The sequence below is a fragment of the Phodopus roborovskii genome, unplaced genomic scaffold, assembly GCF_943737965.1.
Source record: "Phodopus roborovskii unplaced genomic scaffold, PHOROB, whole genome shotgun sequence".
Taxonomy (NCBI): domain Eukaryota; kingdom Metazoa; phylum Chordata; class Mammalia; order Rodentia; family Cricetidae; genus Phodopus; species Phodopus roborovskii.
In genome coordinates, this window is record NW_026126480.1 from 17,157,594 (window position 1) to 17,171,114 (window position 13,521).

The 13,521-nt window shown below is 37.1% G+C and overlaps 1 protein-coding gene across 1 annotated transcript; it reads right to left on the reverse strand.

Moving 5' to 3' along the window:
- Positions 1-1,516: 1,516 nt before the first annotated feature.
- On the reverse strand, positions 1,517-2,464 carry LOC127228142 (olfactory receptor 2D2). Its single transcript, XM_051192617.1, has one exon. It carries the CDS (start codon positions 2,462-2,464, stop codon positions 1,517-1,519), a length of 948 nt encoding a protein of 315 aa, XP_051048574.1.
- Between the last annotated feature and the right edge of the window lie 11,057 nt (positions 2,465-13,521).

Below are 13,521 nucleotides of genomic sequence, written 5' to 3' on the forward strand. Positions count from 1 at the left end.
CATCCAGCCCTGCAGAAGACACTAGAAGGAAAACTCCAATCTAACTGCAGAAGAGGCTAACCATATCCCCAAAAATACCAGGAATAAATAACCCCAGACCAACAAACCAAAAGAGGGGAAATACATACATCCCACAACAGCAAACTAACATAAATCAATAAACACTGCTCATTAATATCCCTCAACATCAATTGTCTCAGTGTCCCAATGAAATGACACAGACTAACAAAATGGATTCAAAAACAGGATCCATCCTTTCACTATACCCAAGAAACACACTTTAACATCAAAGGATAGATACTACCTCAGAGTAAATGGATGGAAAAGGATATTCCAAGCAAATGGATCTAAGAAGCAAGCTGGGGCCACTACAAACTCATCAAAAGCTGGGCTTCCTGACCTAAGCAGCATGACTGAAGAGGAGCAGATTGCCTATGCCATGCACTACAGACCTAATCTATCACTGGGCAATGAACAAATGCATGGTAAAGGCAGAAAGAGGGAACACCTTCCATTGGTCCTTTCAGATGCATTCTCTACCCAATCACCTTGCTATTGGACTCGGAGTATCTGCTGGGTTTATGGGGTGTATAAATATGTTCCCTTGTTCTTTGGATTGCAATACAGTATCAGAGGAGCAGAAAGTAGCTGGGGAATTACCTTTAAGTAACTTTTCTCATGAATTGATCATACATATAACACAGTCCACAGCTCTTGCCTAAGTGTTCTTTGCATACAGCCACCGTCCCTGGTTCTTAGTTTTTTTCCTCTTAGTCCTTAAGATATGGAGTTGATTAATAACTTGAGGTGTGTCATTATTTCTTGTGGTTTGAAATCTCTGTATTCACATTTATGGGGGGGCTTATTCTGATAAATATTATCTTTGTGTCTCTAAAAAGAGTGCAGACTGTCAAAAGAGTCTCATCTATTGTACTTCACTGTTCTGACCCCTTCACTACCCACCCTTGGCCGAGCCACACATGAACACACACACATGAACACACACACCTAGATCACAGTGAGGTGTTACAAAATATTTCCAATTTTTTATTTTATGATGTAAAGAAATTAAGAAGTAAAAAAAGAAAACCTAGATTAGTATCTGGCAGAAACAACAACATATGTCATAGTTTAAAAGATATATTTTTGTCTTAGGAGATTTTCTAATTCTTAGGAAAGACCTCTGTGTCAGAGGATTTGAGATTGCCATATTACCAATCATAGGGCATCACTGCTAGGAGAGCACATTGCATATTCAACAAAAAAGAAAAAAGAAAAAAACGAAATACAGAAACTCAGAAGCTCTTCACTGTCAAAGAATATACTGAAAGGAAGTGTATCTTCCTTCCTATTGCTCCATATATTATTTCCTTCTCCTTCCACAAAGAAAGTATGGGATAAAGCCTAAAGTGTGTACCCACGGACAAAACCCAATGTTGAGAATACCACCATAGCTTAGACTCATAAGGAAGACTACCTAGCATGTGTTATGTGTATGAAGTCAAGAGGACCTGAGTCAGTGGGTAGTTCTAAACCTGCTTGAGAAGTTTTTCATAGCTACTTTCCACAAAGCCCCCTTTACATCTTTGTTTCTCAGGCTGTATATGAGGGGATTAAGCATAGGTGTCACCATTGCATAGAAAACAGACACCAGTTTCTCCTGCTCTTTGGAAGACTTTGGTGTCATGTAGGTGATAATTGCTGACCCATAAAAAAGGATGACAACCATGAGATGGGAACCACAGGTAGAAAATGCCTTGAGCCTCCCTGCTGCTGACTTCATCTTGAGCACAGTCACTATGATGTGGCCATAGGACACCAGAATTAGGGAGACAGGTATGAGGAGAATCACAACCCCCATGAGGAAAATGGCCATCTCTGAAGTGTGAGTGTCTGTAGATGCCAGGATCAACAACGCAGGGGCCTCACAAAAGAAATGGGCAATACTGTTGCTGCCTCGATAGGGAAGACTTAGTGTGAAAGTACTGTCCACCACAGACACTAAAATGCCACTAGTCCATGATGCTGTAGCCAACTGGATACATACCCTCCATGTCATGATGTTAGGGTAATGTAGAGGACTGCAGATAGCCACATACCTATCATAGGACATCACAGCCAAAAGGGCACATTGTGTACACCCAAAAATGAGAAAGAGCAGAAGCTGAGCTGCACAACGTCTGAATGAAATTACCTTTTTCTGTGAAAGGAGATGGATGAGGGCCTGAGGGACAATGTTGGTGGAAAAGCAGAGGTCGGCCAGTGACAAGTTACACAGAAAAAAATACATGGGTGTGTGAAGCCGAGAGTCAATCTGAACAAGGAACATAAGAAGTAGGTTTCCAAGCACAGTGACCAGATAGACCAACAGGAATAAGATGAATAGCAGCTTCTGGGTGAGTGGGTCATCAGAGAGTCCCAGAAGGAGAAACTCCGTCACCTGAGTCTGATTTGTCTGTCTCATAGTTCATCTCCATGAACACAGGTGTGTGTGATGTAAAGTTATTTACTTCAGAGTTTGGAGGATTTATAGATAGTCCCAATCACTGGGAAACATTTCCAAAGTTCCCTTCACTGGTTCTTCATAGGATCATGCTGCAGCACTTTGAATGTTCTGATGCTTGTACAACAGTGCTTTGTGAGGTGGAACATTTGTTGTTTGTATCATCTGGCAAGTGGGGAATAGGTGAGAAGAGTCACTGTTTTTATTTCTGGACACCAGATTTCTAATAGCACAATGATAACTCAAATGACTCTATAAAGTTATCATGTGAAATTTCAGTGTATTATCAATGAACTCTTCCTGGCTTACTCTGTTCTCATCACATTCCACACATCTCACGATTGTGTTAAATTTTTAAAAGACATTTTGGACATGTTATAACTTTTCTGAAAGAACAGTCACAAAGGGGTAAGGACTCAAAAAGATCCAAAATACTTTATTGAAATCATTGATTTCTTAAAGAAAACAATCTGCATTAAAGGAAGACAACATTTCAAAGAGTAAATCTGATTGATAACTTTTAGCAATCCTGTCCACAGCATCAACTGTAGCTCTACCAGAATCATATGCATGAACTTCTAAGACAGTGGACACATCATCACTGCAACAGAACTTCCATTTACGCCATCGGCTCAGCTGGTTTCCTGGTATGCTTAAACAGTTCTAACTCCCTGCATTGAGCCAGTCATCTCTTTTACTTCCTCCCATTATTTAACACGTACCACCCCCAAAGACTATGAAACATCCTTTAAATTATCAGTTTTACCATATCCTTTAGAAGGCACAAAGTATTACATTGTTCAGCCCGTGATCATGAATTAAGTAAATAAAGATACTTTATACTAGAGAAGTTTTTAGAAGCATGTCAATATCCTTAAAGATACTGAATTAATTTTGAATAATAATCAACTTCATAGTGCTTTTCTAAAAATAAAGGAAATTTAAAGCTTAAAGTTTATGGCCCTATTATCATAGGGCTAAGCTTTCTAATCCTTCATCTATCTAGATAATGTATTTCAAAATAGTGTTTTAAATTGTACAAAAATAAATGTATAAATAATTACTGATTAAATCAGTTACATTAAAATACCATTACCAAGATAGTTTTAGAAAACAGATACACAAACAACAACAATGAGCTTTATTGGCATGATAATAAGTAATGTGTACCTTTCTCAGCAAATTAATTGTTATATATAATGGTGTGTATAGAATAACTTTATTTCAAAATAACTATAAGTTTAAATATTTAGCAATACCTTCAACAACTACATAGAATATAAAATACCTCTGGCTTCTACTGCTAGAAAAGTCAGATATTTCAATGCTGGTTTAAATTGGTCCCTGAATTCAGAAGAAGAGTCAAATTCTGTTAAAGAGAAGTAAAAACAGAGATATAGATCTCACACACAGATTGAAGAACACATTTTAGTCCAGATTGAGGACTTCTGTATACATTTCCCTTTAAAATACGAAAAAGACAAAAGCACATCCCACATAATGTACTGACTATTAGCATCTGGATAGAACCATGAGTCTAAGTGACACAATGTTTCAATTCATAACAGGCTTTAAGAATAAAGCTGGGACAGCCATGAGGAGGAAAGTTCTACTGCACTTGTGTTTAACTAACTGATATTTTAGTTGCTTATTCACATGTGGATAGACACTTTTCACCAAAGAAGATGGTACAAACCATGCACCACTCTATTAGATACATTTACTGACTCTGTGACAACATAACTAACAAAATCAACTTATGGAAGGAAGGGTGTATTTTGGTCCACGGTGTGAGGGTTCAATGTATCATGGTGGGGAAGTTGTGAGAGCAGAAGTGTGAAGTTATGGGTCACATTACATGCATAGTCAAGAAGCAGGGAAAGAGATAAATACTGGCATTTAGCTTGTTTTCTCCATTGATTCTGTCCAGGATCCCAGCCCACAAAATGGCACTGTTCACATTAAGGGAGGGCCGTCTCTCCTCAGTTAAAACTTCCTGGAAATACCCTCACCGATACACATAGAGTTGAGTTTCTATGGTGATTTCTAAAAGCAGTCAAGCTGGCAATGAAGAGTATGCATTGTTAAGTGCCTATATTAAAAAAGCACAAAGTATAGCCATATCACATTTACCCACAGCTATTGACTCTTATAATTTTTCCCCACAATATCTTTCCCCATTCTCCATTCTAAAACCCTCAATAACAATGGACATATATACACAAATATATCCATTCTCAAATACCTTCTTTCAGATTCACAAATATGCCTATAGCATTATGTAATCACCTGCACATTAGGTCTTAACAAATTATATTTTAAAACTCTCGCCTTTCTGTGTGCCTATAAATGATCAAGAACAATGACCACATCAGAATCACCTTTACTCACAGAAAATATGATCAGCTGTACCTAATAAGAATCTACAGTGTCCTTGTACTGATTTAATCTGAGTCTAAATATTCAGAGACAGGTGACGTGAGTGTAAGACTAGTGTAACTATGACTTGGCGCATGGTAGGGCTCTAACTGTCTCTGAGATGGCATTACAAGGTGATACTCCCAAACCACACTTATTGTTTTAAAAAAAAATCTTCCATGCAAATATGGAGGTGAAAATGTTCCCCCAGGTGACTATATACTTGTCCCCAAGGTTAGGAAGTTTCTTCTAAAACATCATTTCTACTGTCAAGATTTCTAACATTTCATTTAGCTTTTTCTGTGGAGTTTAGGGGGAAAATGTCCATTTCTTTTAAGATAAACACATACACACGCACGCACGCATGCACACAACCAGACCTGACTCTGTGAAGATGTGCTTATGCTTCCATAAGATGATAACCAAGATTCTCCTTCACTGGGAATTTAACATTGTAATTATGATTTGATAAGGTAGAGCTAGCCTAGAAAAAAACTGGCTATATCTGTGCCAGAAGATAAGTATACCCAAGGAACCAAATCTAAGTTAAAACAATTTATTCCCAGTCTGACCTATTTGCTCCCTTAGTTCATCTCAGACCTTCTCTCATTACTTTACCAATCTTGCCAAAATTTTCACTTCTGTAGGAAAAACTAAAGATTAAATTAGCATACCTGAACTAGTGAGTGCATTTCAGTCTTGAAGGAGAAAGATCATAGAGTGGTATCGGCTAAAGTACTAACTAAGCAGAGAATAGGCATCTTGCCATAAAGGCAGAGAGCTCAGTCAAAACTTGGACTAATATTAAGACAGGGCAGGAAGGAAGATCCTCACTGTTTCTCATACCCTCTTGCTGTATGTAAAGCTTTATCATTGTCTTCAGAATATATTGTATTACAATATCTCCTTTTAAATGAGGTGAAAAAGTGGGAAGGGGAGGTGTCAGAGCTGCCTCTGGAGCAGTTAGAGTACTCAGGAGAATTCTGAATCATTATCGTGAATGGATCCTTATACTGAGTCTCCCAAATGGCTGTATAATGGCTGTAAAGAGATCAGGAAAATACTTATGACTCCCATCTTGCTTACAGATCTTATCATTGGGTCCTCCATGGCTTCTTGGAGAAACACTGCATAATTCCAATTAAGTATTTGGTTTCTAGAAGAAAATGAATATGAGGTTGAAGTTTAGCTACATTATATACTCCCTGTATGAGTTTGAGAAAGTTTATCTGCAGAATATGAAGATAGTATGTCCTAGATAACATTACATGAGCATAATTAACATAATGTCTTATGTGATTAGAGCATAATAAATACATCTAACTATTATAATTAGGGTTAAGAGATTAAATGTCTTAGTTTGGGCAGACATCATGGGCTTGACATTATTCTGAAAATTTGGTATGAATTTACAGAATCCTAAGTTGTCCAGATGAGGGACTGAAAATGCAACACAAATCACTTACACAAAAATAAATGTCAAGCATAGCATTTAATGCTAAGGTTGGTATGAATGGGAAGTATAAACTATGGTGTGAGATAGTCCTTCTAATTCTAGTCCCTTCAGGGTTTTTTTCATGAAGCAATATTAGATTTTGTCAAAAGCCTTTTCTGCAGCGATGGAAATGATCATGTGATTTTTGTTATTGAATCCTTTTATCTGATGTGCTTTAGTTAGTTAGTTAGTTAGTTAGTTAGTTAGTTAGTTAGTTAGTTAGTTAGTTAGTTAGTTTTTAGTTTGGTTTATTGGGACAGGATTTCTCTGTGGCTTTGGAGGCTGTCCTGGAACTAGCTCTTGTAGACCAGGCTGGTGTCAAACTCACAGAAATATGCCTGCCTCTGGCTCCTGAGCTCTGGGATTAAAGGTGTGTGCCCACTGCCCAGCAGTGCTATATTTATCGATTTGCATATATTTTACCATTCATATATGCCTGGTATGAAGTAAAGTTGATCATAAAGAAAAATCTTTCCATGTGTTCTTGAATTCGGTTTTGAAGTACTTTATTGGAAAGTTTTGTATTTGTGTTTATCAAGGAGAATGGGAGATTATATATATATATATATATATATATATATATATATATATATATAGGCTGTGTCATTTTCTGGCTGTGGTACAAAGATAATACTCGCTCTGTACTAGCTCAGTAAGGAGAGATTAGAAGCAGTCTCCCCTTCCCTTCTTTATGTGAGTTAGTATTGATTCTTTAAGGTTACAATTCATTTTAAGGTAAATACACTGGAGCCTGGACAATTTTTAGCAAGATTTGTTTTTTAATTGCTTTTCCATCTAAGTGCTTAATGTAGAACTATCTAAATTATTGTATCTTGATTTAATTTCATAGGGCCCATACATCTAGAAATTCATCCATTTCTTTGAGACATTGCAAGTTAATGGAACTCGTATTTGTAAGAATATCTCAAGTTTCACCACTCTTAATTTGGCTTTTCTCCCACTGTCTTATGAGTTTAGTTTAGCTAAAGTTTGTCAGTCTTCTTTACCTTTTCTGAGGATAAATTCTTTGTTTATTGGTTCTTTGTATTGTTTTTAGTTATTTTTTACCTTCAGCCCTGACCTTAATTATTTCTGTCTACTAGTTTTGTTTTGCTCCTAATTGTTCTTCCAAGTCCCTAGAGTGTTCAAGTAATTTATTGATATTGAGACATCTCTGATTATTTTAGTGTAGTTGCTTTTATTTAAAGATTTCCTTCTGGAGACTGCTGTCACTTTATCTCATAGATGATAATGTGTTGTGTTCATTTTCTTACAATTCTGGAAGTTATTTGAAGTCCTTCATTTCTTCAATGACCCACTTGTCATTTAATCTCTATGAACCTCATGTGTTCTGCAGTTTCTCTTGCTATTAATTTCTAGTTTAAGCTCATTGTGATTAGAAAAGAAAAAATATTTAAAATTTCCTACACTAATTGATATTTGCTTTGTGTCATTTTACATGATCTATTTAAAAGAAAGTTCTATTGGATGCAGGGTAAGATGCTTATCCGACAATGTTTGGGTGATATGTTTTGTAGCTTTCTGTTGGGTGCATATGACCTAGGTTGTCATTTAATTCTACTCTCTGTTTCTTGTTTGTTTGGTTGTTTTGTTTTCGATTTTGGTTTTTACTAAGGATGACCTACCCTTTGGTGATAATGGATACCACTATTATTGTGTTGAGGAATAATCTGTCTTTACAACTAGTAGTGTTTGTTATATGAAATTATGTAACACCCATGTTATATGCATATATATTGAATATTATAATGTCCCCATTGATGGTTTGTTCTCTTGATTACTATGAAATGTCCTTCATTGTATCTTCCCGTTTTAATTGGAGTTTATTTTGTTAAATATGATAACAACAACCATTGCTTGTCTGTAGTTCCATTTGCTTGAATGACCTGTATTTTCCTTAACATTGTATCTGATATTGTGGGTTCCTGTTTTTAATCTAATCTGCTACTTTTTATCTTATGTATTCATTTATTTTAATGGCAGGGTCTCATTGTGTAGCCCTGTCTGACCTGGAGCTTAATATGTGAATCAAGAAGGACTCAAACTCACAGAGACACCTTCCCTCTCCCTCTGGAGTGCTGGGATTATAGGCATGCACCACCTTGCCTTTCTAGGCTGTGTCATTTGATCAATCAATTGAAATCATTGGTGTTTAGAGTGATTATCAAAGTATGTTATCAATGTAATGGATGGTCATCTCCTTCCCCATATTTGGGAAGTTCTCTGCTATGATTTTATTGAAAATGTTTTCTATGTTTTGGGCATGAAATTCTTCTTCTATACACTGATTCATAGATTTGTTACTTTCATACCATCCTATTGATCTGTGTTGTTCATACATTTTAGTTTTTTCATATCTGAATCTTCTAATTCTTTTACCTTGTCTTCAAACTCTTATAATCTGTATTTCCCATGATCTCTTCTGTTGTATTTCCCCAGAGCTCTTTATTTGACTTTTGTAGTCTACATCTAATATACACTTCCCTGCATTATTCCTGCTGTGTGAACACTGTTCCCTTAGATATTTGTTTATATTCCCATTGAAGGAATGCCTCTACCTGCCCCAGGAATGCTACAGGCAAGATGTATCTTTTCCCTAGTTTAGGACATTCAAAAACATTATGTAAACAGCCCTCATTTGACTGAAGGTCCTACTCCTTGAGCACATTGGTGAAAGTGGTGAGAAATATTCTGTTTGTTTATCATTGCTTTTCTGTCCCTGCTTTGAACTCTGAGATATCTTGACATAAAAGTTTTGTAAAAGCTGAGTAACTGACTCTTGAATCCTATGCCCTAGAGTACCCCGGTGCTATTGAATCTCAACTTCTTCAGAACCACCAGCAGATCATAATAGACTTCTGCCATTCTCCCCCCTTCCCTCCCTCTTTCCCTCCCTCCTTCCCTTCCTCCTTTCCTCCCTCCTTCTTACCTCCTTCCTACTCTTTCTCTCTCTCTCTCCAGTTTCTACCTCATTGTCAAATTCTGCTTTCATATCTTATACTGACTTTATCACATTCTGCTATTTGTTTTTGTTTTCTTAGCATTCACACGTGAAGTTCTGTGTCCTCTTTTATTTCTTTGAACATTCATGAGATCATTTGACTGAAAATTGTCCTCCATAGCACACATATTTAAACACTTGGTCCCCAGCTGGTGATGCTGCTTGGGGAAGTTATGGAACCTTCAGGAGGGGGAGTCTTACTGAAGGAAATAGGGAGAGTTTTGAGAGTTTATAACCTTGTTTCTCTTCTAGTCTACTTTAGTCTGTATGTGGCTGAAGCTGTTATCTCTCAGCTCTCTGCTTGGCTTCCCTGTTTCCATATCTTCACACCTTATATAGACCTTCACTCTGAAATCATAAGCCAAAATAAACTTCTTATTCAATAAGTCACTTTTGGTCATGGTGTTCTGTAACGTGTATGGGTTTTTCCCGCCCGCCGCCTGGTCTTGTCCCGCCACCAAGCCAGCCCCAAATAACACACTGAGACTCTGTATTTGATACAATACTGTTGGCCCGGTTACTTGTTTCTTATCGGCTAGCTCTGCTTTTAATTATTAACCCATTTCTGCTGATCTATGTATTTTCATATGGCCTTCTCTTACCGGGGAGGCGGCTGGCGTCCAGCTCTCTCCAGACCCTCCATCTTGGCTCCTCCTTACTCCTTCCTATTTCCTCCTTGTCTCCTAGTCCCTCCTATCTTCCTTTCCTATTGGCCAACAGTGCTTTATTATTAACCAGTATGAGAAACATATATACATAATGGCATCTCCCATCATCTCCTCTTTTCTGTCTAAATAAAAAGAAGAGTTTTAACCTTAACATAGCAAAATATATCACATAACAGTTATCCAATAAGAATCACAGTTAACAATATTTAGTCCATTAACATTTAGTAAGATTTAAGAAAATATTCCATCATCTATTTTATCTTGTGAATCTAAGTCCTATATGTACCTTATCAATGAATCCTAACTAAGGAAAACTATAACCATAACTATCTGTCTTCAACTCCTTCAAAGACCACAGAAGGATAGTATATAAACTCTAGAAATGACAGAAACAACTCACTGCCTGGTCACCCGAAGTTCTTTTGTAATCTTCCATCTTCAGCCCATAGGCCATAGTGTGTCTAGCTGACTCTTCAGCAAAGCAGGAAACTTTAAACTGTCTTCTTGTATTGGCAGTTTGTCAGTCACTTTTCTCTGTGTCCTGCAGATTCTTCCATGAAGCAGGAACTCTGTAGCAATGTCCATCATGAATCAGCAATCACTTTTCTGTGGGTCCTGCATGTCCAGTTTATACATCACAAAGTCAAACAGTCCAGACAAGAGCAGTATCTTGTCCAAATGGCTAGTCTTGCCATATTGGAAGCAAACTCCAAAACGAGTTTCTTCAATGTCCATCTTCTTTTCTGGTGCAGGTGGTATTGCCAAGAGCAATTATGTCTCACTGTCACGAAAACCCTAAACCATTTTAAATGCCATATTCTGTAGGTCTTTGAAAGGTTTGAAGAATGCCTATCTCAAATACATCTCTGTGTATCTTGAAAAACCTAACTAACTTAACTCTAAACTTTGACTATCATAGATAATTATCTATTATCTGTACTACATTATACATTACATTTCTAAATGAGCTATATAAACACAATACCTAAACAAAAGGAGAAATATACATCTCACAAAATTGACATTAAATTGTATCAATAAATGAAAATCCATTCCAATGCAAAGTATCCATATCTATACCATAATTCCCTTTTTACCTTTAAAAAGAATATTGGTTGTGATCATTAACCATTTATAACCAAGTCCATTTAAATGAAAACAAACATTTATAAACAATATTTGGGAATTGGGGCGTTGTTCTTTCCAAACTACTTCCTGCTGATAGGGGACGTTGTCATGGGGCAATCCTAAGAAGACGCAGAAATCTTGGCTGTAGTCTGCAAGGCTGCTTTGTTCAGCTGTTTTGAATGTAGGATCACCTGGTACTCTGTTTCAGGGGGTCTGGCTTGCTCAAGCCACATTAGTCTGGAAGGAATCCATATCTTTTCATTTTCTGTGGAAACAAAAATAGAAATCCTTTTCCCCAGTAACTTGTCCTTGAACTTAAATGTTGGAGTCAAAGCATTTTTAAAATATATAAATTGAATTAATCCAGCAGCATTTCCTTTATCAGTTGTTGTTATTTTCTCAGCAGTCAAACAATGTAGAGACAACACAATAGCATACAGTAACCAGATTCTCTCTGAGCTTTTCATCTTTACGTGGCTTTATATTACTCTGTTTATTTTACTTTTATTTTTTCATTTTTTGACATAGAGTTTCATTGTGTAACTCTTATCTGTCCTGGAATTTACTCTGCATACCAGGTTTACTTTGAAAATCACAGAGATCTGCTTGCCTCTGTCTCTTGAGTGCTGGGATTAAAGGCGTGTGCCACCACACCCAGTTCCTCTTTGTCTCTTTAAAACCATTTTTTTTCATGTCTACGTATATTTTAAAACACACTGTAAACCTTTAGAGGTTCTTCTTAATATGAATCTGTCTTTACTGTAAATCTTTATCTTCGTCTGGCCACAAGTGTTTTATCTGGTAAACAACAACATTGCTAAAATGAAAGTCATAGCTGTGTCAGCCATGGTTTACCAAAGATGGTGGCGGGTACTTTTACCCGCCAGCACGGAAAGCTGTGCTCACCGCCTTGGTCTGCGCTGCCACCCAGAAAGCATGCTGCCGGCTTGGAGATGTGGTCACTGCCATTGCCATCTCTCATACACATCAATAAATTGTTAGCAGAGTTATTTAAAAGCTGTGCGGTTTTTTGCCGCTTATGCTGAGTCAGGACTCTTCCCTTAAAGGAGACGCGCGAATATCTGCTTGTCTCTAGCAAAGCAGAGTTCAACTGAGAAAAATGCTGCTACCAAGAAACCTTGCTTGTCTCTGTTCTTTTGTTTCTAAAACCCTTTTTTAAGCTTTTGTTAAATTTTAAGTGGAAGTTCTTATTAACCACGTGGGCGCCATTTAGGTCATTTTGTTCTCAATTTTCCTTTTCTTAGAGCACACTTGTTATTCACTGTTTTGTATATAGTTTTGTATTAAGCCTAAATCTTTTCTTTAGACTAAAAGGGGAATTGTAGTGAGATAGTCCTTCTGTGGCACTGACCACACCCATTGGGGGTGGAGCCATGGGCGGAAGTGACCTGTGGAAGGAGGTCGGAGGGGGCCAGGAAAGGCGCTCTCTTTCTGGCATGACTCGGACAGGAGAGGATCGGGTTGAATTTCCTGGTGTTCATCTGTCTAGGTTGTAAGTTATTTCTCCCTGAATAAACATCTATTCGGCCTATTTGTTTATCCTGATTCTTATTTACCGCGATAGTGTTCTATCACAGCAGTGAAAAGTAACTAACACAATTTATACATCATTTCTCCAACTCCTTTTTCTGAGATTTTATTTAATTCACTCTCATTGAAAGTCATTACTTTATAGTTAACACTTTTTTCAAGAGTCATGTTGCCTTGGTTTTTATTTTTCTTGTATGTTTGTGTTGAGACTTGCTCATGAGGAGTTGAGTCATTGGTGAGATTTTCTAATCACCCTTGTGATTTTTTTCAGTGGGAGTATTTGTAACGTTCAAGAGGCACTAAGCTCCAATAGTGTTGAGGCTTCAGTTTCCTCTGCTATACTAGTATTGGCACCATGCTCAGTCCTCAATAGTCCTCAGGAAATAAATTACATCTTTGTGGCTCCAGTCTTTACTGTCTTGGCAATCCTACCAAGGCTCTAAGATGCCCAAATAACACAGACATTCATCAGCTTCACAGCGTAACATACAAATACAACAGAGTAATCCTCTAACATAACAAGAAGCAATATAAAGAACAATAAATACTATCCTGGTATGAAGGAAAAAGTCTGATATATAAGTTTAACACAGTGTACATAATAAGTTTGATTGTTTTAGTAACTTGGTAGACTTAGTCTCAAATTTCTATGAAAAAATAGGAAACCACAATTAGCCTCTTGAAAGTAGTTGGTTTGAAACTCTCTAATACATATCAAGAGCCATGCCCAAAGATT

What these genes read in the sequence shown, in the direction of transcription:
- LOC127228142 (XM_051192617.1), bottom strand. Translation starts at nt 2,464, where the DNA reads ATGAGACAGACAAATCAGACTCAGGTGACGGAGTTTCTCCTTCTGGGA.